The following is a 25,463-nucleotide window of genomic DNA, read 5'->3' on the forward strand; positions in this document are numbered from 1 at the left end:
TATGGGAAAAGAATCTAAAAAAGAGTGGAGATATATATGTATAACTGATTCACTTTGCTGTACACCTGAAACTAACACAACATTGTAAATCAACTATACTCCAATAAAAATTTTAAAAAATAAATGAATAAAATAGATCACAACAGCAAAACAAAACTGTAATGAGGTACCACCTCATACCAGTCAGAATGGCCATCATTAAAAAGTCTACAAATAACAAATGCTGGAGAGAGTGTGGAAAAAAGAGAACCCTCCTACACTGTTGGTGGGAATGTAAATTAGTACAGCCACTATGGAGAACAGTATGGAGGTTCCTTAAAAAACTAAAAAGAGAGTTGCCATATGATCCAGCAATCCCACTCCTGGGCATATATCCAAAGAAAACTATAATTTGAAAAGATACATGCACCCCAATGTTCATAGCAGCACTATCTACAATAGCCAAGACATGGAAGCAACCTAAGTGTCCATCGACAGATGAATAGATAAAGAAGATGTGGTACATATACACAATGGACTACTACTCAGCCATAAAAAAGAACTAAATAATGCCATTTGCAGCAACATAGATGGACCTAGAGATTATCATACTAAGTGAAGTAAGTCAGAAAGATAAATACCACATGATATCACTTACATGTGGAATCTAAAATATGACACAGATGAACTTATTTATGAAACATAAACAGACTCACAGACAAAGAAAACAAATTTCTGGTCACCAAGGGGGAAAGAGGGTGGGGGAGGGATAAATTAGGAGTTTGGGATTAGCAGATACAAACAACTATATATAACACAGATAAATAACAAGCTCCTACTGTATAGCACAGAGAACTATATTCAATATCCTGTAGTAAACCATAATGGAAAAGAATTTGAAAAAATATACATATATGACTGAATCACTTTGCTGTACAACACTGTAAGTCAACTAAAAAATTATAAATCAAATTTAAAACTTTTAATTTTTAAAAATTAAAAAATAAAAATATCAATGTCTGTATGAAATTACAAACAGATTATTTCCATTGATGGCTACTGATTGAGGGTTATAAAGAGAAAATTTTACTACTCCAAATGGTTAAGAGCTCAAGGTAGTAAAAAAAAAAAAAAGTTTATTTGCAAGTTCATTAGACCTTTCCTGGAAACATTAGTCTACTTTAGTTCCCTGAACTATACCCTACCAGACATCACCATGAGCCAGTAACCATGACAGTGTGTGGCAGCCTGGCTGCCAGGTGACATGTACGTTTGTCCAATGGGCCAGAAAACACCTGGTAGGGATAAACAGGCTATTGATTAGAGCAGAAAACTGAGAGCTATGAAACTGCCACAGAAAATGAAATGCCACTGCTAGGCTGCAGGAATCCCATCTTAGGCTGAAGAAGTTTAGTCATCTCTGCTTCTTTTATTCCTTTTCTTACAGGTGTTCATAGGGAAAAACATATACACACTCACACATCAGACTGAGGCAACTCTAAGGCAGACAGCTGTGTTCCACTAGACTTGTAAAAGGAACAAAAAAGAAAAGGAGGTGATGTATGTACCAGAAAGGGGGTGAAGGTTAGGAAGGGGAAGTATGTAAATGAAGACAGAACTAGTCCACACGCAGCAACAAAGACACGATGCCGCCAAAAATAAATTAAAAAAAAAAAAAGACAGAACTAGTGAATATGGTGAATGGTAAAATGTGTTGCCAGCTGGAAAATGACTATGTTTTAACACTAAATGAGGTTTCAGAAACTAACAGCTTGATAGTATTCCTCTATTATTGAATTATGAACTGAGAATCTCAGGGGACCCAGAGCTAAAAAGCTGGGAATACTGTGGTATTCCATGAGGGTACCATGTGAGTTGGCCTATTCCAGAACAAATTGAAAATGGCTAATTTATGAGGCCTTTAAAGTAACGTATTAGAAGAATGACCATTGTATAAGAGGGTAAGGGGAAATTCTGTTTTAATAATTTGACAGTTAAAAATGAACATCTCACTTCCCCTATTTCAATCTTGGTTTCCTTTAGCTAAATGTTTCCTTTCTTTACCACTCCCTTTACAAACCAAATGGAAGGGCTGTTTAGAGCTAACTCCCCGGTCCTAAATATAACTGGAGCTAAACAAAAAAAGATCTTTCTCACTGGCACAGAGAATCTTCAAGGTAGTTAGGAAATGCTCCCAGCAGTAAGCTGAGCATCCCTGAAACACTAAATGGAGACAGGAGCCTGACTATAGTGACAGAGCAGGGCCTGAGCGCCCCAAAGGCTGCTAAGGCCCCTCTGAGGCTCAGCATCAAGGGATTCTAAAGTTAGAAATGCTGTTTCCACATCACAACCACTGGAGTATAAAGCAGATCCGGAGAAACACTGGCTAAGGAAGCCTCACAAACCACATGAGACAGAACATGAGAGGCTGGAGAATTCCACAAGAAAAGAGAAGAATATTTCTCAAGAAAGAGAATATATATTTCAACTGTGCAGAGAGAAAGTTGATTAGGTATCTCAACTTTCCTCCCAGCCAAGTAGCCTCCTTAACTGTTAACTCAGTCTGAATGCTTACTACATACACCTGGAGCAGAGCTGGGAACTCTCACCAGTAAGATACGTGCTCAGGTATGCACTTGGGAAATGACTCTCACTTTCTTTTCTGTGACTTTATTTTATCGCCTCAATTCATGGGACAAAAGTAAATGAGCATTAAAAATTAAAACCAATAAAATGAAGGGACACAGAAAAATCAATCAAATAATGTGCCTGTCCTGCAGATGGCTTTGTTCACATTCCAAGACTGTTTATAAAAGGCAAGAACAGGAAAAATCACCACCCAACTAATAGCAGTCATTTCAGCTACTTAACAGTGTTTTTTAAGTTGCAGGTCACAACACATTAAGTCAGATAATCAATTTAGTGGGTTGCTACCATCATTTTTTAAAAAAAGGAAGTCAAATAGAAGAGAGAAGAAAATATCAGTGTGTTTTGCAAGAAGTAAAAGTATTGTCTCATGAAACTTTATTTCAAATGTATGCATGTATATATGTACTGGGTCCTGATAATAAAATGTTATTTCTTAGAGTGAATTAAAATCTAAAAAAGTTTGAAAACCACCAAGCTATTGGAAACTGAAGGAACTAGACCAGAACAGAATACTATAGAGATTGTGTATGGATCAAATACTTATGAATTGTGAAGAAGTTTGTGGGTCAACTGAGCAGGCTCAGTCAATAAACAAAGATCACTGTCAGAGCTACTGTCAGAGTTATCCAAGAACTCTAACATCGTCCTGGAGCTAAGCAGTGCACGCTCCCAGTCTGAACACAGAGGAAAGCCACCACTGAAACTGAGCTGAGAGGAAATGCTGGCTGGTATACGTAGCCCCCTCTAGCATTTATCGAGATAAAAGAAATCTGGACTCTGGAAGGAAATGAGATGACAGTTTCTACTTCTAGAGGATCACAGGCCGAGGCCACAACCAAAGCACTCACTCACTGACTGAGAGATCAAGCCTTCTAGAACAGGGGTAGGTGAAGAGAAGAAGAAACCATTCTCCGAGTCCTGCCAAACTAGCCCTTCCTTCCTGGCACAGCTAACCATGGTGATGGACTCTCTGTTTTGAGCATGTCTGCATTCTTTTATTCCTACCAGCTCCTGACCCCCGACATAGTCACGTCCTCTGCTCATCCCCATTTGGCCTAATCAAACAGCCCAGTCCTAGCTATACAGTAGCAAGGGAAGCCCTGCACAAGAGACAAGTCCTTCCTAAATGGAGATCTGAATACCAGATAGACAATATGATCTTTTAGGAGATGCCGCAAGACCTGTGTTCTGTTTGGGAGTTGGAAGAATATCTTTGAGAAAAGCAAAGGCATTCTTCAGATGACAGGATCTCCATATCTCCTTACATTGAGCCAGACCTGTCCTCAAGTTCTGAAGTCCCTTAGAAAGTAGGAGACATGATCTGTCCCACTTAGCAAATAATGGCAGGTCTAAGGAAAACTTCAAAAGTCCTTCACTTGTTCTCAACTCAAATAAGAACATTAATCATCTTACTTGCACCTTTTAGAAAGGGATGGCCAGAGACAATTCTAGCAACACCTTCCTGCTAAGAAATGAAAAAAGGATTTCTAACCCTGATCCTAATTCTGTCAAAGCACATTGAGATGCAAGTACCACAGTCCTTCAGTTTTAGGCAGGGATTCAGCAAATTGCCCAGGGCCTTGCAGCATGGTAGTAGGGGCAGGGATGGGCACTGCTACAGCCTTGTCTGGTTTTCAGCTTCCTAGACCATGTTCCTTTGACTCTATCAGCTGATGCTCAGAGCCCAGAGTACATATTGCCAAATTACGTTCTGAGAAAGCTCAAATACAGGGAAAGCTGGTACATATCTGGGCAACTATATACGTATGAGTTTGGTACCTGCAAGAGAGCATGGTGCATCGTCACCTCCAGTTCGGCTAAGACATGGGCAGCATCCTCACTGTCCTCTTGGACCTCCAGGTCCTCCTCAGGGATGGTCTCCCAGTTGCCCTGGTGAGCAACCAGCGTGTGCACTAGTTCATACTGGCCAGGGAGTGCCAGGCTGACCCGAGTCTGAGTCCCATAGGTGAAGCGGAGGCGCCGAAGCTTACAGTTCTCCTCACTGCCCAGCTTGGTGGTGGGAAGCACCTGCAGCCCCAAGAGCAGGTTCAACAGCTGGCACTTGACATTACAGTCCTGGCCGAGGATCAAGATGCAGGGGAGGCAGTCCACAATCTGCTGGAGGTACTTCTCTTCCTTAGGTGGGAAGGAAATGCAGCTCAGCTGGCCTGGTTGGGGAAGGGGAGGGTGGAGAAGGAGAAAGGAGTACAGAGAGAAGAGTGAGGAGGGGTAGGGAAAGACTGCCAGGGAGATCCCATTAGGATGTCAGGCTCCTAGAAAAGAAATTTCTAGGAAGCTCTTGGCTGAAGGAGATACCAGGAAAACATCCCAGTCAGAAAAGGTTCCTCAAATATCAAACAGGATTCCCGTCTCTGGCTCATTCCCAGAACAGTTGTTTCTATCCAGAAAGGTGGCAGTGACCTGATCTACCCTCCCCTCTCGTTTTTCAACCAGTGGAGGGACAGCCTAAGGAGTTTACAAGGACTCAGGTACAAGATCATTAAATTGACAAAGCCAGAAAAGACCACACTAACTGGGATGTGAATCCAAGACCCGAATATATCAAAATGAAAACCTTCCTTGTGACACAAGACCTAATACTTGAACATATAAAGGCCCTTTAAAATGACTCTACCACATGCAGTTTTAGCTTATTTTCCTCATTTATAACATATTTTATAACTAAATGTATGAGCCAGTCTTTCAATACGCATGTATTGAAATAAAATGTTATTCAAGTGTGCATAAGCTCTAGAATCTTTTCTGGTTCATTTCACTGATGGCTGGTGACAGCATCCCAGCTGCCAAGTCATCTGTTTTCTTAAAACACTGGGTGCTCACTTAAGATCAATATCTCCTAATCAAATCACATTCTTTCAGTTTATGGAGGACAAGACCCTGAATAAGACAAAGGGAAAGAACTACCTGTTAGGATAAAATCCAGGCAAATCGAGGAAGAGGTGTGATCCATCTCAGAAATATCCTTTCAGGACACCACACTCATCTAAACAGATCAAATAATACTCAAGAGAAAACAAGGGACTTCCCTGGTGGCACAGTGATTAAGAATCTGCCTGCCAATGCAGGTGACATGAGTTCGAGCCCTGGTCCAGGAAGATCCCACATCCCTCGGAGCAACTAACCCTGTGTGCCACAACTACTGAGCCTGTGCTCTAGAGCCCGTGAGCCACAACTACTGAGCCTGCGTGCCACAACTACTGAAGCCTGCGTGCGTAGAGCCCGTGCTCCGCAACAAGAGAAGCCACCACAATGAGAAGCCCGTGCACCGCAATGAAGAGTAGCCCCCGCTCACTGCAACTAGAGAAAGCCCGCGTGCAGCAACGAAGACCCAATGCAGCCAAAAATAAATAAATAAAAATAAAAAATAAATTAAAATTTTTTTTAAAAAGAGAGAAAACAAAAGTCTTCCTAAAGTATGAGAACATCTATTTGGGAAAAAGAACCAGAAATTAGTTGACTAGAATGCTCATATTCTGAACTCGATCACTCCCCAGCTTGTTCAGTGGCAGTGCCTGCCCAAGTCTAAGATTCAGGCAACTTTGTGTTTGTCCAGAAAGGCACAGACACACGGTTCTTAGGCTGTTAGAAGTCCAATCTCGGAGCCAAATACATACATCTTAATTGAAATTTAGGGTGGCACCAAGTGAAACAGTATTTGCTTTAGTCACTTAACCATGAGCTGTTCATTTTGTTTATGTAATTGAAGCAAGAGAGGCCTGATTCATTTAGGAGGTTGTCCTACTTCAGACTCTACCTATCCTGCTTCAAACTCAGTATTTCAAATCCTCAAATCTTTTTCTCTCCCACAAATGGCACCACCAAAAGATTTAAGGAAGTTGGCTTTCACCCAGCCCCCTTTATGAATTTCATTAAGCCCTTCCTTTCATGTCGGCCTATAAGTACATCACCTGGCCAGCACATGTAAACCAGTGATATGAGACACTGAAACAGGAAATCTATTCTCTTGGGACAGAGATGAGAAAGCAAAGTGTTAACTGAGTGCCCAATTGTGTGCAAGGTATTTACTAAGCGCGAGAGTAAAACACCAGACAACTGGTCTAATTTTTGACCCACTGATACAATCTAAAAGCAAGGGGACACAGCCAATTGCTGTGCGACCACTTAGCAAGTAGTGAGTCCTGAGTCCCTTCATATCTTATTGACAACTAAACAACACTTACCACAGTTGTCAGGGAGGAAAAACAATTTTCCTCTACCCTTTTAGTTTCCTCTGGCTGGGTCTAAGAATTAAATTGACATGAGACAGATTACCAGGAGAAAATGAAATTTAATTAGGTACACATGGGGAATCTGAACATGAGATCCAAAGACGGGTTAAATGAGATACATATGTCATCCTGGACTAAGGAGAGGGGGTAGGGGGCTGGGTCTTCAAAGGGAAACAAGGCAATTCACAGTAAGAATGAAGAGTGAATGTTTGGTAAACAAATGTTTGCTGGGCCATCCAGAAACAATGGGACATAGAGAGGACTTTGACCAAACAGGCCTTGCTAGGTTCCTCCCCTGACTACTACACCTGGTTCATATTACACTGTAGCTAACCCTGGTGATAGCTCTCTTTCTGGGATAGGCCCTCTATCTAAATTCTTTTAGGCAGTTAAGGCAGAGGAGATAAGAGCTCTTCCTGAGCCTTTTGTTTCTTTAAAACAACCAAGCCTAAAGTAATCTTCATACCACAGAGACACATTTTGGGATGGTAAATTTTGCTCCCCTATACAGACTATTCTAGTTGTATGTTTATAATTACCAAAAGCAGGAAGAACCATATTTCCCTCTGTATCCTCAACACCCAACACGATGACTAAAAAATAGTTAATGCTTTGTTATACACTTGCTTTGTTATACACTTTGTTATACGCTTGCTTGCTCTGTGTAAGAATCCATTTACCATGGAGAATTGTCTACAGAAAGCCATAAGTGGTTCTACTAAGTACTGAGAAAAGTCCGGTAGCATGATGAACAGTCTGGTACCATGAATAGTATAGGAGCAACTGTCATTCCTAAAAACCTCCTTCATCTCAACATGGAGAGTAGAGGTGGACAACAGAATAGTACCTCCCCATTCACCTGCAGACCACAGTCTCAGCCTGAGCAGTGAGAAGTCCAGTTAGATTCGCTCTTATCTACCCTTCCTGTTCTTTCTCTTTTCCCAGTCTTCCTCAGATCTCAGACAGGTGTCCAAACTCCTATAACAAAAGTTATAAAAATAAGCCATAATAAAAATAAGCTTAAATGAGTTTTGTGACTGCTGCTGCTTGGAGAGCAGGTAACAGAGAACAAAAACCAAGTAACCATTTTTCAGAACCAGAGGGAGAGATCTCAACACCTCTGAGACCTCAGGGTCAACTATAGGAAAGCCAGTAAACCATGCTGCACTGGCCAAAACCACAGCGGACATACCCCATTACTCATCTGGTCCAAATTATCACACCCCCATCTCTGTAGTGACAAAAATAGTCACTATAAATAAACCCGCTAGAGTCAAACAACCATAGGCCAGTGCAATGGGAGAGTGGGCTGACAGCGAAACCAGTTCTAATTTTCGTTTCCACGCACTCTGCTAGGGTTCTGCGTGCAACCCACTGGACTGAGAAAAGGTCTTCAAAATGGATATCGCCATCTGTTTTTCAAAACGTCATTATCCAAGGCCTTTGCTTCTCCCACTAATCTTGAGCTTTTTCATTGCTCTTCAACGTGTCTACAAGATTTGAACAAGAGCATGGAGAGAAATGAAGCTGAAACGAGATCGTTTCACTCCTTGCTCCTCTCGGCAAATGCGTCGGTGAGGGAGTGGGCAGAGCACCAGCCGAGGGCACACGCTCCCATCCCGGGCTTCACCACTGACTGGCAACCTACTTGTTTCTCTCAGCCTTGGATTTCTCATCTGTGCACTAAGGGACTTGGATTAGATCATCTTTAACATCCCTTCCAGTTCTGAAATTCCAGGATTCCATCAGGTTTTAACTGTTGAAAGAAAAATAACTGAGGGGGATGGGCAGTTGGTCTGATAGTTTTTATTTTAAACTGTACCTGAATTTAATTACTCGAGCTCCCCCTGGACTACTATAACGCCAGATCAAAAGCTGACTGAACTAGCCAGGGGCTCTGAGGACCTACCAGGCAGTTTCAACAGTTTTCTAAAGAAGAGATTAAAAACTGTAGACTGACGGTAGGAGGGAGGAAGAAAATCTATTTCAGAGCTAGAGCAGCTGCCTCACTGACAGTTAAAGGACTTCGAGTTAATCAGGTTTTCTTTTGTAATTAATATAACAGCATCTGCATATGGGGCTGCCGGAAGGTAACAGCACGGCCTCTCAGCTGGAGCACATTAACCCTGCCAACTCTGGCTGCAGGAAAATTCAAATCAAATTGTCTTAAATGCAAGGCAAGACTTTTTTTTTCTTGATGATTCTTAAAAACAGATTATCTTGATTTGCGTTACTTCTAAACAAACGTTTCAAACTACAAGGAGAAGAGCAGCTAAAGTAGCAACGCATTTTGTTTCTCTGTTTTTAGATAATGAAGGGGAACGAAATATATCATCCCAAAATATGCGTCTTTGACATATTATTTTGAGCAGGTTATTTTTAAGAAACAGCAGACACAGGTGAAGCTCTGGAAACTGAGAAGTTACCCTTTCGTACAAGACATATTTAAAAGGGAAATCTCCATTTGTAAGGGTGTCTTCCTCCAGTACCAGGAAGAGGAGGGCTCAAAATCTCTAGAAACTCTTATCAATGCAGAAGGCAACCACTTAAAACTGCATAACAACCTTACCCTTGTTTACTGCGCTTTTCCTGATAACCACCCATAAATGACTCCCCCCACCTCACCCCACCCGAGTGTTTTATCTTTAGCTGGAAATCGTATTTAAGGTAGTGGCTTGGGCCATTTTGGAGTCACGCAGTTTTTCCAGGGTATCTCCCATGTGTACAGGAGGTACACATGTTATTAAATTTCTGGTTGTTTTTCTCCCATTAATCTTTTTATAACAGGAGTGTCTCAGCCAAGAACCTAGAAGGGTAGAGGGAAATTATTTTTCCTTCCCTACAATAATATTTACTGAGCCCTTTCTAAGTACATCACTTTATTTGCCCCATTTCATTTAATGCTCACAATTCTACCAGACATAAACTATTATTATCCCCATTTGTAGATGAGGAAGCAGTAGCTTAAAAGGCAAAACAGAACAAAAAAGAAGCCATGTTTCTCCATGTCTCTAAGCAGATAAAAAGTGGAACACAGGGCAGAGCAGGAACTGTTCTTAGGTCTCAGGGGGCCAGGTGAATACTTAATGGTAAACAATGTCCCTGAAGGGTGGCAGAATATGCCATCCCCCAAAATGTCACTTTGGCATAAGGATTATTTTGAGCTAAAGGCACTCGACAAACAGCAGGTATAAGAAGGGCGCTCTGACCTCCGCTTTATCTTCCTGAAAGCAAGAGATAAAACCCCATTGGGAAGATGTCCTCCCTATAACAGAAGGAAAGCAACATTCTTATCACCAGAGACTGGGAGTCGAGATCAAGAAAAATCTGTACAAATAAGCCTTGTTAAACTAACCAGTACCTTCCTAGTTACTTTCCCACCGTTAACTGCCCTAGCCCAAGGCCCTTTGTCTTGTCAGGCTTTCATAACTTACTTCTTTGTCCAGTTCAACTCTGTTTCTTTGGGTCTTCATTCTTTTGTGAGGACCCCCATGTACATGTAAAATTTAACAAAGTGCTTATGCTTTTCTCCTGTTTATCTGTCTTATGTCAGTTTAATTCTTAGGCCCAGCTGGAAATAATAAGAAGACAGAGGAGAAATTCGTCCTCCTCTATCCGCCCTACCACACTTTCTCCCAATGTAGGGCCAAACACAACTCAGTAGTTGTAGAACCCCAATTTAAAGCAGACTGACAGAGTCCTTACGGAAACCGCCCAAGACGATGAGGCCTGGGAGAAAAAGACAGCATTAACACTAGCTGGTGAACACTTTTAAAAAATGTTATTCTGGGCTTCCCTGGTGGCTCAGTGGTTGAGAATCTGCCTGCCAATGCAGGGGACACGGGTTCGAGCCCTGGTCTGGGAAAATCCCACATGCCGCGGAGCAACTAAGCCCGTGCGCCACAACTACTGAGCCTGCGCGTCTGGAGCCTGTGCTCCGCAACAAGAGAGGCCGCGATAGTGAGAGGCCCACGCACCGCGATGAAGAGTGGCGCCCGCTTGCCGCAACTAGAGAAAGCCCTCGCACAGAAACGAAGACCCAACACAGCCAAAAATAAATAAATAAATAAATTAATTAAAAAAAAAAAAATGTTATTCTTATTCTACCTAAGAGCTCTAGAGTCCATTTTCTAAAAGAAACAGTAGGTACTTTTCAGAGAAACCTTTAATGTTCCTCTCATCAGTTAGTGTGTATTACCCTTTGGGTTGAGGTTAAGATTATTCTAAAAAGGGAGAATTGGTGGGAAGTAATGTTAATGACTTTTTTAAATTAATTAATTATTTTAATTCTTGAATTTTATTTTTTTATACAGCAGATTCTTATTAGTCACCAATTTTATACACATCAGTGTATACATGTCAATCCCAATTTCCCAATTCATCCCACCACCACCACCACCCCCGCCGCTTTCCACCCTTGGTGTCCATACGTTTGTTCTCTACATCTGTGTCTCAATTTCTGCCCTGCAAACCGGTTCATCTGTACGATATTCCTAGGTTCCACATATATGCATTAATATACGATATTTGTTTTTCTCTTTCTGACTTACTTCACTCTGTATGACAGTCTCTAGATCCATCCACGTCTCTACAAATGACCCAATTTCGTTCCTTTTTATGGCTGAGTAATATTCCATTGTATATATGTACCACAACTTCTTTATCCATTCGTCTCTCGATGGGCATTTAGGTTGCTTCCATGACCTGGCTATTGTAAATAGTGCTGCAATGAACATTGGGGTGCATGTGTCTTTTTGAATTATGGTTTTCTCTGAGTATATGCCCAGTAGCGGGATTGCTGGATCATATGGTAATTCTATTTTTAGTTTTTTAAGGAACCTCCATACTGTTCTCCATAGTGGCTGTATCAATTTACATTACCACCAACAATGCAGGAGGGTTTGCTTTTCTCCACACCCTCTCCAGCATTTGTTGTTTGTAGATTTTCTGATGATGCCCATTCTAACTGGTGTGAGGTGATAACTCATTGTAGTTTTGATTTGCATTTCTCTAATAATTAGTGATATTGAGCAGCTTTTCATGTGCTTCTTGGCCATCTGTATGTCTTCTTTGGAGAAATGTCTATTTAGGTCTTCTGCCCATTTTTGGATTGGGTTGTTTGTTTTTTTAATATTGAGCTGCAAGAGCTGTTTATATACCTTAGGGATTAATCCTTTGTCCGTTGATTCGTTTGCAAATGTTTTCTCCCATTCTGAAGGCTGTCTTTTCATCTTGTTTATGGTTTCCTTTGCTGTGCAAAATCTTTGAAGTTTCATTAGGTCCCATTTGTTTATTTTTGTTTTTATTTCCATTATTCTAGGAGGTGGATCAAAAAAGATCTTGCATGATTTATGTCAAAGAGTGTTCTTCCTATGTTTTCCTCTAAGAGTTTTATAGTGTCCGGTCTTACATTTAGGTCTCTAATCGATTTTGGTTTATTTTTGTGTATGGTGTTAGGGAGTGTTCTAATTTCATTCTTTTACATGTAGCTGTCCAGTTTTCACAGCACCACTTATTGAAAAGACTGTCACCATGTTCTTGGATTGGAAGAATCAACATTGTGAAAATGACTCTACTACCCAAAGCAATCTACAGATTCAATGCAATCCCTATCAAACTACCACTGGCATTTTTCACAGAACTAGAACAAAAAATTTCACAATTTGTATGGAAACACAAAAGACCCCGAATAGCCAAAGCAATCTTGAGAACGAAAAATGGAGCTGGAGGAATCAGGCTCTCTGACTTCAGACTATATTACAAAGCTACAGTAATCAAGACAGTTTGGTACTGGCACAAAAACAGAAATATAGATCAATGGAACAGGATAGAAAGCCCAGAGATAAACCCACGCACGTATGGTCACCTTATCTTTGATAAAGGAGGCAAGCATATACAGTGGAGAAAAGACAGCCTCTTCAATAAGTGGTGCTGGGAAAATTGGATAGGTACATGTAGAAGTATGAAATTAGAACACTCCCTGACACCATACACAAAAATAAACTCAAAATGGATTAAAGACCTAAGTGTAAAGCCAGACACTATCAAACTCTTAGAGGAAAACATAGGCAGAACACTCTATGACATAAATCACAGCAAGATCCTTTTTGACCCAGCTCCTAGAGAAATGGAAATAAAAACACAAATAAACAAATGGGACCTAATGAAACTTAAAAGCTTTTGCACAGCAAAGGAAACCATAAACAAGACCAAAAGACAACCCTCAGAATGGGAGAAAATATTTTCAAATGAAGCAACTGACAAAGGATTAATCTCCAAGATTTACAAGCAGCTCATGCAGCTCAATAACAAAAAAACGAACAACCCAATCCAAAAATGGGCAGAAGACCTAAATAGACATTTCTCCAAAGAAGACATACAGATGGCCAACAGACACACGAAAGAATGCTCAACATCATTAATCATTAGAGAAATGCAAATCAAAACTACAATGAGGTATCATCTCACACCGGTCAGAATGGCCATCATCAAAAAATCTACAAACAATAAATGCTGGAGAGGGTGGGGAGAAAAGGGAACACTCTTGCACTGTTGGTGGGAATGTAAATTGATACAGCCACTATGGAGAATAGTATGGAGGTTCCTTAAAAAACTAAAAACAGAACTACCATAGGACCCAGCAATCCCACTACTGGGCATATACCCTGAGAAAAACCATAATTCAAAAAGAGTCATGTACCAAAATGTTCATTGCAGCTCTATTTACAATAGCCAGGACATGGAAGCAACCTAAGTGTCCATCATCGGATGAATGGATAAAGAAGATGTGGCACATATATACAATGGAATATTACTCAGCCATAAAAAGAAATGAAATGGAGGTATTTGTAATGAGGTGGATGGAGTTAGAGTCTGTCATACAGAGTGAAGTAAGTCAGAAAGAGAAAAACAAATACAGTATGCTAACACATATATATGGAATCTAAGGGAAAAAAAAAAAAAAGGTCATGAAGAACCTAGTGGCAAGATGGGAATAAAGACACAGACCTACTAAAGAATGGACTTGAGGATATGGGGAGGGGGAGGGGTGAGACGTGACAGGGTGAGAGAGTGTCATGGACATATATACACTACCAATGTAAAATAGATAGCTAGTGGGAACCAGCCGCATAGCACAGGGAGATCAGCTCGGTGCTTTGTGACAGCCTGGGGGGGTGGGATGGGGAGGATGGGAGGGAGGGAGATGCGGGAGGGAGGAGATATGGGAACGTGTGTATATGCGTAGCTGATTCACTTTGTTATAAAGCAGAAACTAACACACCACTGTGAAGCAATTATACTTCAATAAAGATGTTTAAAAAAAAAGAAAAAAAGAAAAGACTGTCTTTTCTCCATTGTATATCCTTGCCTCCTTTGTCATAGATTAGTTGACCATAGGTGCATGGGTTTATCTCTGGGTTTTCTGTCTTGTTCCATTGATCTATATTTCTGTTTTTGTGCCAGTACCATATTGTCTTGATTACTGTAGCTTTGTAGTATAGTCTGAAGTCAGGGAGTCTGATTCCTCCAGCTCCGCTTTTTTCCCTCAAGACTGCTTTGTCTATTCGGGGTCTTTTGTGTCTCCATACAAATTTTAAGATTTTTTTGTTGTAGTTCTGTAAAAAAAATGCCATTGGTAATTTGATAGGGTTTGCATTGAATCTGTAGATTGCTTTGGGTAGTATAGTCATTTTCACAATGTTGATTCTTCCAATCCAAGAATATGGTAGATCTCTCCATCTGTTGGTATCATCTTTAATTTCTTTCATCAGTGTCTTATAGTTTTCTGCATACAGGTCTTCTGTCTCCCTAGGTAGGTTTATTCCTAGGTATTTTATTCTTTTTGTTGCAATGGTAAATGGAAGTGTTTCCTTAATTTCTGTTTCAGATTTTTCATCATTAGTGTATAGGAATGTAAGCGATTTCTGTGCATAAATTTTGTATCCTGCAACTTTACCAAATTCATTGATTAGCTCTAGTAGTTTTCTGGTGGCATCTTTAGGATTCTCTATGTATAGTATCATGTCATCTGCAAACAGTGACAGTTTTACTTCTTCTTTTCCAATTTGTATTCCTTTTATTTCTTTTTCTTCTCTGATTGCCATGGCTAGGACTTCCAAAACTATGTTGAATAATAATGGTGAGAGTGGACATCCTTGTCTCATTCCTGATCTTAGAGGAAATGCTTTCAGTTTTTCACCATTGAGAATGATGTTTCCTGTGGGTTTGTTGTATATGGCCTTTATTATGTTGAGGTAGGTTCCCTCTATGCCCACTTTCTGGAGAGTTTTTATCATAAATGGGTGTTGAATTTTGTCAAAAGCTTTCTCTGCATCTATTGAGATGATCATATTGGCTTTTATTCTTCAATTTGCTAATATGCTGTATCACACTGATTGATTTGCATATATTGAAGAATGCTTGCATCCCTGGGATAAATCTCACTTGATCATGGTATATGATCCTTTTAATGTGTTGTTGGATTCTGTTTGCTAGTATTTTGTTGAGGATTTTTGCATCTATATTCATCAGTGATATTGGTGTGTAATTTTCTTTTCTTGTAGTATCTTTGTCTGGGTTTTGGTATCAGGTTGATGGTGGCCTCACAGTATGAGATTGGGAGGGTTCCTTCCTCTGCAATTTTTTGGAAGAGTTTGAGAGGGATGGGTGTTAGCTCTTCTCTAAATGTTTGATAGAATTCACCTGTGAAGGCACCTGGTCCTGGACTTTTGTTTGTTGGAAGATTCTTAATCACAGTTTCAATTTCATTACTTGTGACTGGTCTGTTCATATTTTCTATTTCTCCTGGTTCAGTCTTGGAAGCTTATACCTTTCTAAGAATTTGTCCATTTCTTCCAGGTTGTCCATTTTATTGGCATAGAGTTGCCTGTAGTAGTCTCTTAGGATGCTTTGTATTTCTGTGGTGTCTGCTGTAATTTCTCCTTTTTCATTTCTAATTTTATTGATTTGAGTCCTCTCCCTCTTTTTCTTGATGAGTCTGGCTAATGGTTTATCAATTTTGTTTATCTTCTCAAAGAACCACCTTTTAGTTTTATTGATTTTTGTTATTGTTTTCTTTGTTTCTATTTCATTTATTTCTGCTCTGATCTTTATGATTTCTTTCCTTCTGCTAACTTTGGGTTTTGCTTGTTCTTCTTTCTCTAGTTCCTTTAGGTGTAACGTTAGATTGTTTATTTGAGATTTTTCTTGTTTCTTGAGGTAGGCTTGTATAGCTATAAACTTCCCTCTTAGAACTGCTTTTGCTGCATCCCATAGGTTTTGGATCGTCGTGTTTTCATTGTCATTTGTCTCTAGGTATTTTTTGATTGCCTCTTTGATTTCTTCAGTGATCTCTTGGTTATTTAGTAACATATTGTTTAGCCTCCATGTGTTTGTGTTTTCTACATATTTTTCCCTGTAATTCATTTCTAATCTCATAATGTTGTGGTCAGAAAACATGCTTGATTTCAATTTTCTTAAATTTTGAGGCTTGATTTGTGACCCAAGATGTGATATATCCTGGAGAGTGTTCCATGCGCACTTGAGAAGAAAGTGTAATCTGCTGTTTTTGGATGGAATGTCCTATAAATACCAATTAAATCTATCTGGTCTATTGTGTCATTTAAAGCTTGTGTTTCCTTATTAATTTTCTGTTTGGATTATCTGTCCATTGGTGTGAGGTGTTAAAGTCCCACACTATTATTGTGTTACTGTCGATTTCCACTTTTATAGCTGTTAGCGGTTGCCTTATGTATTGAGGTGTTCCTATGTTGCGTGCATATATAATTGTTATATCTTCTTCTTGGATTGATCCTTTGATCATTATGTAGTGTCCTTCCTTGTCTCTTTTAACATTCTTTATTTTAAAGTCTATTTTATCTGATATGAGTATTGCTACTCCAGCTTTCTTTTGATTTCCATTTGCATGGAATATCTTTTTCCATCCCCTCACTTTCAGTCTGTATGTGTCCCTAGGTCTGAAGTGGGTCTCTTGTAGACAGCATATATATGGGTCTTGTTTTTGTATCCATTCAAAGCCTGTGTCTTTTGGTTGGAGCATTTAATCCATTCACGTTTAAGGTAATTATCGATATGTATGTTCCTATGACCATTTTCTGAATTGTTTTGGGATTGTTTTTGTAGGTCCTTTTCTTCTCTTGTGTTTCCCACTTAGAGAAGTTCCCTTAGCATTTGCTGTAGAGCTGGTTTGGTGGTGCTGAATTCTCTTAGCTTTTGCTTGTCTGTAAAGCTTTTGATTTCTCTATCGAAGCTGAATGAGATCCTTGCCCGGGAGAGTAATCTTAGTTGTAGGCTTTTCCCTTTCATCACTTTAAGTATATCATGCCACTCCCTTCTGGCTTGTAGAGTTTCTGCTGAGAAATCAGCTGTTAACCTTATGGGAGTTCCCTTGTATGTTATTTGTCTTTTTTCCCTTGCTGCTTTCGATAATTTTTCTCTGTCTTTAATTTTTGCCAGTTTGATCACTATGTGTCTCAGTGTGTTTCTCCTTGGGTTTATCCTCTATGGGACTCTCTGTGTTTCCTGGACTTGGGTGGCTATTTCCTTCCCCATGTTAGGGAAGTTTTCGACTATAATCTCTTCAAATATTTTCTTGGGTCCTTTCTCTCTCTCTTCTCCTTCTGGGACCCCTATAATGCGAATGTTGTTGTGTTTAATGTTGTCCCAGAGGTCTCTTAGGCTGTCTTCATTTCTTTCCATTCTTTTTTCTTTATTCTGTTCTGCAGCAGTGAATTCCACCATTCTGTCTTCCAGGTCACTTATCCATTCTTCTGCCTCAGTTATTCTGCTATTGATTCCTTCTAGTGTACTTTTCATTTCAGTTATTGTATTGGTCATCTCTGTTTGTTCTTTAATTCTTCTAGGTCTTTGTTAAACATTTCTTGCATCTTCTCGATCTTTGCCTCCATTCTTTTTCCGAGGTCCTGAATCATCTTCACTATCATTATTCTGAATTGTTTTTTTGAAAGGCTGCCTATCTCCACTTCATTTAGTTGTTTTTCTGGGGTTTTACCTTGTTCCTTCATCTGGTACATAGCCCTCTGCCTTTTCATCTTGTCTTTCTTTCTGTGAATGGGGTTTCTGTTCCACAGGCTGCAGGATTGTAGTTCTTCTTGCTTCTGCTGTCTGCCCTCTGGTGGATGAGGCTATCCAAGAGGCTTGTGCAAGTTTCCTGATGGGAGGGACTGGTGGTGGGTAGAGCTGGCTATTGCTCTGGTGGGCAGAGCTCAGTAAAACTTTAATCCACTTGACTGCTGATGGGTGGGGCTGGGTTCCCTCCCTGTTGGTTGTTTGGCCTGAGGCAACCCAACACTGGAGCCTACCCGGGCTCTTTGGTGGGGCTAATGGCAGACTCTGGGAGGGCTCACGCCAAGGAGTACTTCCCAGAACTTCTGCTGCCAGTGTCCATGTCCTCACGGTGAGACAGAGCCACACCCTGCCTCTGCAGGAGACCCTCCAACACTAGCAGGTAGGTCTGGTTCAGTCTCCCCTGGGGTCACTGCTCCTTCCCCTGGGTCCCGATGCGCACACTACTTTGTGTGTGCCCTCCAAGAGTGGAGTCTCTGTTTCACCTAGTCCTGTCGAAGTCCTGCAATCAAATCCCACTAGGCTTCAAAGTCTGATTCTCTAGGAATTCCTCCTCCCATTGCTGGACCCCCAGGTTCGGAAGCCTGACGTGGGGCTCAGAACCTTCACTCCCGTGGGTGGACTTCTGTGGTATAAGTGTTCTCCAGTTTGTGAGTCACCCACCCAGCAGTTATGGGATTTGATTTTATTGTGATTGTGCCCCTCCTACCGTCTCATTGTGGCTTCTCCTTTGTCTTTGGATGTGGGGTATCTTTTTTGGTGAGTTCCAGTGTCTTCCTGTCGATGATTGTTCAGCAGTTAGTTGTGATTCTGGTGATCTCGCAAGAGGGAGTGAGAGCACGTCCTTCTACTCCGTCGTCTTGAACCAATCTCTCATTAATGAACTTTTGATGTCTCTAGTGACCCATTAGGTTAGATACGTTGTTTAAATTGTTTTTGGAGTAATGGATTTATATCATCACACTCTCCTTCTTGCCTGTTTTCCATCCCAGTCAATAATATGAGTGAAGGCCAGGGTAAGGTATAGTCCATGGCCAAGGAGGGAAGGCACTATATGGAATAAGTGAAGTGGAACTCTATCTTTGCCTTATCCTATTCTTGAAACTCATAAGGTTGATGGGGCTTCAGAGTCAATTCAGGTCTCAACAGAGTTACTACTGCAATACTTGTTCCTGATACCCAAGGATTTCCCTCCTTTGGTAAAATTTTTTACCTCACCTTTAGCACTGAACTTGAAGTCCTCTCTGAAAGTGACTGAAATACAAAGGATTTTATAAGTCACTGAAGTAATCAGTGACACAAATATGCATTTCCACAAATAAGTAGTAATGTTTTATTTCTTATTAACTACATGTGCCAAGAGTAAAGGACAAATCCTAAATTGAGAAATGAACATTATACAGTCTTTCTACTACAATCAATTCTACTACAAGCTTCACAGTATTGAGCTACAAAAACCCCAGGAGCTGAGAGAGAAACAATTCTGCCAAAAAGCATTTATTTATCATTCCCAAACAAGCTCTCTGACCTTCAGCTAAATTTAAAGGATTCTGAATTTTAGAGGAGGCATCCCCATTTAAGGAAAACATATGCTTAGGGAGTCTGGGTTTCAGAATCTTCAGGACCAAATAATACAAGGTATTTTGGTTGAAGGGGATGGTTTTTGGAGATTAGAGATGGAAATGTACTCAAGCAGCTAAACCTCTTGTTGGAAGCTGAAAGTCAATCTGGCAGAAATGTCACTAAAGTTATCCTACCTGGTGGTCATGTTAAGATCTTGAACAGCTTTTGAAAAGCAGACTGTACTGGTACCTGGGAAGAGGGACATAACCTCCCCCCAACCCTTTCCCTGCCCATCCCCCGCCAAGGCTTATATCTCCTGGGAGCCATGTGACATGAAGAGACCATACTCAGCAGCCTGCTGACAAGTTCCCTTCTGGGAGAAACTGCTCCTGAGGCTGGTCGAGCTGCAGGGGGAATAGAAAGGCAGCTGGCAGCTGAAGCTGTAATTTATGGGATGCAGAGATGGAAGCAGTTTTTCGAGGAAGCCGACCCCATGCTTCACTCAGGGCTTAGTTCCTGTCATTTGGAAGGCAGCTTCTTTCAGCTAGTTACCATTAAGAATGACCCAATGGGGCTTCCCTGGTGGCGCAGTGGTTGAGAATCTGCCTGCCAATGAAGGGGACACGGGTTCGAGCCCTGGTCTGGGAAGATCCCACATGCCGCAGAGCAACTAGGCCCGTGAGCCACAATTGCTGAGCCTGCGCGTCTGGAGCCTGTGCTCCGCAACAGAGGCCGCAATAGTGAGAGGCCCGCGCACCGCGATGAGGAGCGGCTCCCACTTGCCGCAACAAGAGAAGGCCCTCGCACAGAAACGAGGACCCAACGCAGCCATAAATAAATAAATAAATAAAAATTAAAAGAAAAAAAAGAAAAATATCCCCCAGGAATCTGAAAACAAAGACTAGATTCCAGAATAATTACTGTGAATGTACAGGGAGCATATCTCTTTAAAAAAAAAAAAAAAAAAAAAAAGAATGACCCAATGGTGGGAATGTGTTAAAAAGACACAGGAACCACCTCAAAGGGGGGCTAACTCACCGGACTGGGGACAATTTAAGCAAAAAAAATTTTTTTAATGATAATAAGAAATTATAATCCATTGAAAAAATTCAGAAGTCCCACACTGATATAAATAAATAATAAACAAACAATGGAAAAGGAATGCTCTAACTTTGCAAATACCAACTAAGAAATATAGAAGAAATAGTGGATAGAAAAACCACCACTGAGGCAGGTGGGCATTGTCAATGGACGCTAGGTCTAGTGGAGGGAGGCATTTTCAGGAACAAGATCATCAGTGAAATCTTAGAATACCTTCCCACAAAAGACTAATCAATTGCAAAAGGAAAAACTGTGACTTTAAGGTAGAGAAATCTAACGGACACCAACATGACCAGAGATCAAGCTTAACATCTCCAAGGGTGGGTGGGCCGACAACATGTACCTCTGATGTGACTGCACATCACGTCATTTCTGTGCCTAGTCCTGCTGAGAGCTCATGACCTGAGTCTAGTCATGAGGAAGCAGCTAGATCCAGGCTGAGGGTCATCCCATAGAATGTAAAGCCTGCTCTTTAAACTTGCCAAAGATATAAATGTCAGGGAAAGGCCGAGAGACTGTCCACATTCAGGGAGTCTGAAGACACATGATGACTAAATGCAACATGTGCTCCTGGACAGGATCCTGGATCAAAAGAAAAAGACATTACTGGGACAGTTGGCAAAACTTAAATGGGGTCCGTAGACTGGATGGTAATACTGACTCAATGTTGATTTCCTGATTTGGGAAGTTGCATGCTGATAGCATGTCCTTGTTTGGGAGAAATGCACACTGGAAGTGTTCAGAAGAGATAAGACAACCTATCTAGAGCTCACTTTCACAAGGCTCTGAAAAATATATACATATAATAGAAAGAGAGAGATTAGGTGATGGGGCAAATGCAATAAAATCTTAATAAATGGAGAACCTGCATGGAGTGGGTATGAGAACTCTCTGTACTGTTCTGGTGACATTTACATAAATTTGAAATTATTTCAAAATAATTTTTAAAATATTGGCCAAAAAGGTAACTAGCAAAATGTATCCAGGTCTGGATCTCAGAGAAAAGAGATTAAGAGATAGAATTCTACTCATCAAAAAAACCCAGCAGGTAAAAAACACATCATATACAGTAATAATACAATTTAAACAATAAGTTTCTTCACTGTCCCCACTTCTGCCCTGCACATTACCTTCTTTCTCCTCAATCTTCCTGTGATCGTTTTCTGATGCCAGTTCTGAGTCTGGGGAGTCCAAGGCACTCATCTAAACAAGCAGTTCAGGATCAGATTTAGAACCCAAGTCCTCAAGACTAAGCAGTATAGACAAACACCCACTCCAGGACAGGACACTTTGATGAAAGTTACCTATAACTATCCAGTTCATTGAACAAGAAGCCACCAGAAGAAGCTTGACCTTGTACTGCCTGCAGCAGCCTCCTGATGACTCAGCAGTAGGGAACACACCTCCACCTCTTCTGCAGCTCAGGCCTCTTTATCACATGCCAACTAACTACTTTTATCCTCGACTAACCAACCACATTTCCAAGTTGCAACAGCAGAACTTCTCCACTTCTCTCCATGGAATATAAGCCAGCAGAGCAGGCCAATTGTTCAATCAGGAGAAACTGAGATAGGTTTCGCCAGGGGGCTTCTTATATGCCAAAAGAATAAAAATGACTTTTCTCCTACTAGCTGTTTTCCCCCAAGTTCTTCGTTCCTTCTTGCTCCTACATATCTCCATAATATTAAAAGTTAAGGCTACAGTATATTGCACAGAATATTCCTAAAAAGTAAGCTCCATATTGGTTCAGTCACTGTCCCTCTAATTTGAATAAAAACAGAGCTTTTATTCAAATTAGTCTTGTTATCCAGTTGCTTTTATGATACGGCCTTACTTAGTCTTTAGTCTGGAAAGTTTGGCTTAACCAAAAAAATCCTGGGAAATGTAATTCTCTCCCATTATATAAACTAGAAAGGGTAAAATCTGTCTGGCATAAATAACACACTGAAGTCTTAATCTGATGAAGCTAAAATTAGACCTTTTTTTATATCTGAGTAAAATAAAAGTGATAAAAGCATTTTTTTTAAAAGAAGTATGAGGGTTTTTTTTTTTTTAAAATAATCAAAGGCTTTTATGAATACATAAGCTATTACTATTCTTTGGGATAGTTTTGATGTCTTATTAAACAAGTGAAAAGCAAAACAATCCTCAAGTTCTACTTCCCATCTTCCTGCCCAGAGAACACCACCCCAGGGAACGGAAGCACATTATAAAGCCCAACTCCAAAGACTTGCAGTCAAAAGGTTCCCGCAGCCACATGGCACCCCACAGGCTGGGGATACGTCCAAGCCACTCACATTGCACGCTGCCTACTAAATACGACAGAAGAAGGCACCGCGTGTGATGGGCAATTCAACCAGGGGCCCACAGGGGATTCTGATGAGTCCCCATGCTCTGACCAACTTTCCTTCAGAGAGTTTTAGTTTGGACTTTGGAGGAATACTATCTATAAGGAGACCTTCTCAGAGAGGCTGATTTATAGCTTTAAGCAAGGGGGCACATAACCACTGCTACATCTGTTCTCCTCTGTTAAAGTGTCAAGTTCCAGGATCCCCAAGATTACCAGACTCCCCGTTTGGCAAAGAATGGAATCAATTTTCAAGCATGGGGTGGCCTATACTTAGACTGAAAATCCTACAGGGGACTCCAGTCAGACCTCTGAGAGTCACGAAAGAAAAGCTGCATCTTTCACAGGGACTCTACGCTCTTGTTATGAATGACACCATTCAGATTCCCTGGACCACGTAGGAAGCAAAACCCACTATCCCTAGAGGTGAACTATTTTCCTACAAAAAGTAAAGAGCAAATTCACCTTAGGTCTTAAAACTGTTAGGGAACAAACCACATCCACCCACACTCCTCGTACGCTTCACATTGGCATCCCTGTGAGTAACCTCTGATGAAGATAAAAGATACTCTTAACAACAATCTTCATGAATGCATTCTGCTTTTGAATCATGCAAACAAGACAATTATCGTCATTCCATCCCAGAGATAGACTGGGGCTAGTTTTCCTTTACTGTCAGAAAGTTAGTAAAGCATCTCAACTCCTGTTTTTATCAATGCCATTTAATCTTAGAATTTCTCATATGCCTTATCCTCCTGTCCTCAAAGACTAATGGTTAAGCAGGAAACCAATGTGTAGGAAATCCTCTAGAGGGAACGTGATGAAACACTAATCCTTCTTTCTTTCATAACATCAGCTTAGAATTAAAAATATCAATTAGTTGGACAATGTTTCACCATTGTGTGTCCTGTACCCAGTACAAAGTTAGGCATTAATAAAGATTTGTTGAGTGAATGAATATTTACTTCCCATATCGTGGTGAAGCTCCGGTATTGCATGCAACTCATTCTTTGGGATGTGAAAATCATTCTTTGGGATACTGGCAGCTCCAGCCTAATTAGTCATCTATCAAATGCTTATCATTGTTCTGTTTTAGGGGCGCAGACAGGAAAATGTGGGCAAAGATACAAAATCCCATATCTTTCATGGGGGAAAAATTGCCCTTCTGAAGTGGAAAAAAACATCATTCCAATATCTACCAGATATGTAAACGATCTAACAGATACTTACTTGACTGTTATGTACAAAGCACTATGGTAGGCATTGCAGGGGATACAAAGATGAGTAAAACAGTCTTTACCCTTAGGAGTTCACGATCTAGTAAGCGAGATAAGACAAATATATCCATAGCTATCACATGAATAAATAAATAAAAACATGATCTGTATGTCCAGAGCCTATAGGAATTGAGCAATAGGTTTAAGGTGAAATTCATATTTCCCTTTACTTCAGTAACATATTTTTTGAGGTTTTATTTTCAAAAGATTGCTTTTGAGAAGGACATTTATTGCAGGAAGATTCTTTGTTGACTTAACATAGTGAGACAGAGAAGCATGGAGAAATAAATGCTGATGCTTGGAAAGTGGACAGAGCAAAACAAAATCTAAAGACCAGATGGATTTTTATTTAAATCCATGCTTTCTTTAAATGCTACTTGCAAGGCTGAAGAACTAACCGTATTGAAATCAGTAATGCCTTTTAAGACTAAACTAAACATATTGCAAATGATAATAATCTTAAAGGTAATAATGTCTTTTCTTTCAAGAGCAGGAAGAATTATCCAAGCCTTTTTAGTAGTGCGCTGCCCCATGCCATGGGAAACAGATTATCCTAGCAAAGGAAGATTAGGAAGGGGAAAGGAAAGGGACTGGAAATTGAAATAAAAGGCTTGAGTAGGTAGTGTCACATTATACTCACTCAATCAGATAAAATCTCCCACTGAAGTAGATTATGGTCCCATGTCAAGCTATGGAGCCTGGGTTATGACTCACTTGTAACGTAATCTCTCCACTGCCAGGGTGCATTTTCTATTCCCATGGCCAGATCAGGAAAGAACAAGGGAGGAGTCACAGAAGCAGAATGGGACTGGGAGCTTAGAGACCTGGGCCTAAATCTGGCTTCAGCTCAAAACTGTTCTGTCCCTCATTCCATTCGTCACTCCTCTTATTCTTCCCCCGACCCCCCTGTTCCAGCCTCCTAATCTAATGTTCACCAAGTACATACACACATACACACACACACTCAAATGTCACATATGTTTAGTACTAACTATATGCCTGTGCTAAGTGCTTTAATGTATATTATCTCTAAATATCACAACAACTTTGTGAGGTAGACATTATCACTCCCATTCTATTTATTTATTTAGATATAATTCACATATCAGAAAACTCACACTTTTAAACCACACAATGTAGTGGTTTCTAGCATATTCACAAAGTTGTACAACCATGACCACTATCTAATTC

At 40.5% G+C, this 25,463-nt stretch overlaps 1 protein-coding gene across 3 annotated transcripts in view; it reads right to left on the reverse strand.

Moving 5' to 3' along the window:
* Positions 1–25,463, reverse strand: part of DSTYK (dual serine/threonine and tyrosine protein kinase) — a 57,843-nt gene that overhangs the window by 27,403 nt on the left and 4,977 nt on the right. For all 3 annotated transcript variants that reach the window (XM_068541572.1, XM_068541571.1, XM_068541573.1), the window contains exon 2: positions 4,408–4,796. In XM_068541572.1, the coding sequence (XP_068397673.1) occupies positions 4,408–4,796 (389 nt within the window). The remainder of the gene's footprint in view (positions 1–4,407; positions 4,797–25,463) is intronic.

The sequence above is a fragment of the Eschrichtius robustus genome, chromosome 3 (genome assembly GCF_028021215.1).
Source record: "Eschrichtius robustus isolate mEscRob2 chromosome 3, mEscRob2.pri, whole genome shotgun sequence".
Lineage (NCBI taxonomy): Eukaryota > Metazoa > Chordata > Mammalia > Artiodactyla > Eschrichtiidae > Eschrichtius > Eschrichtius robustus.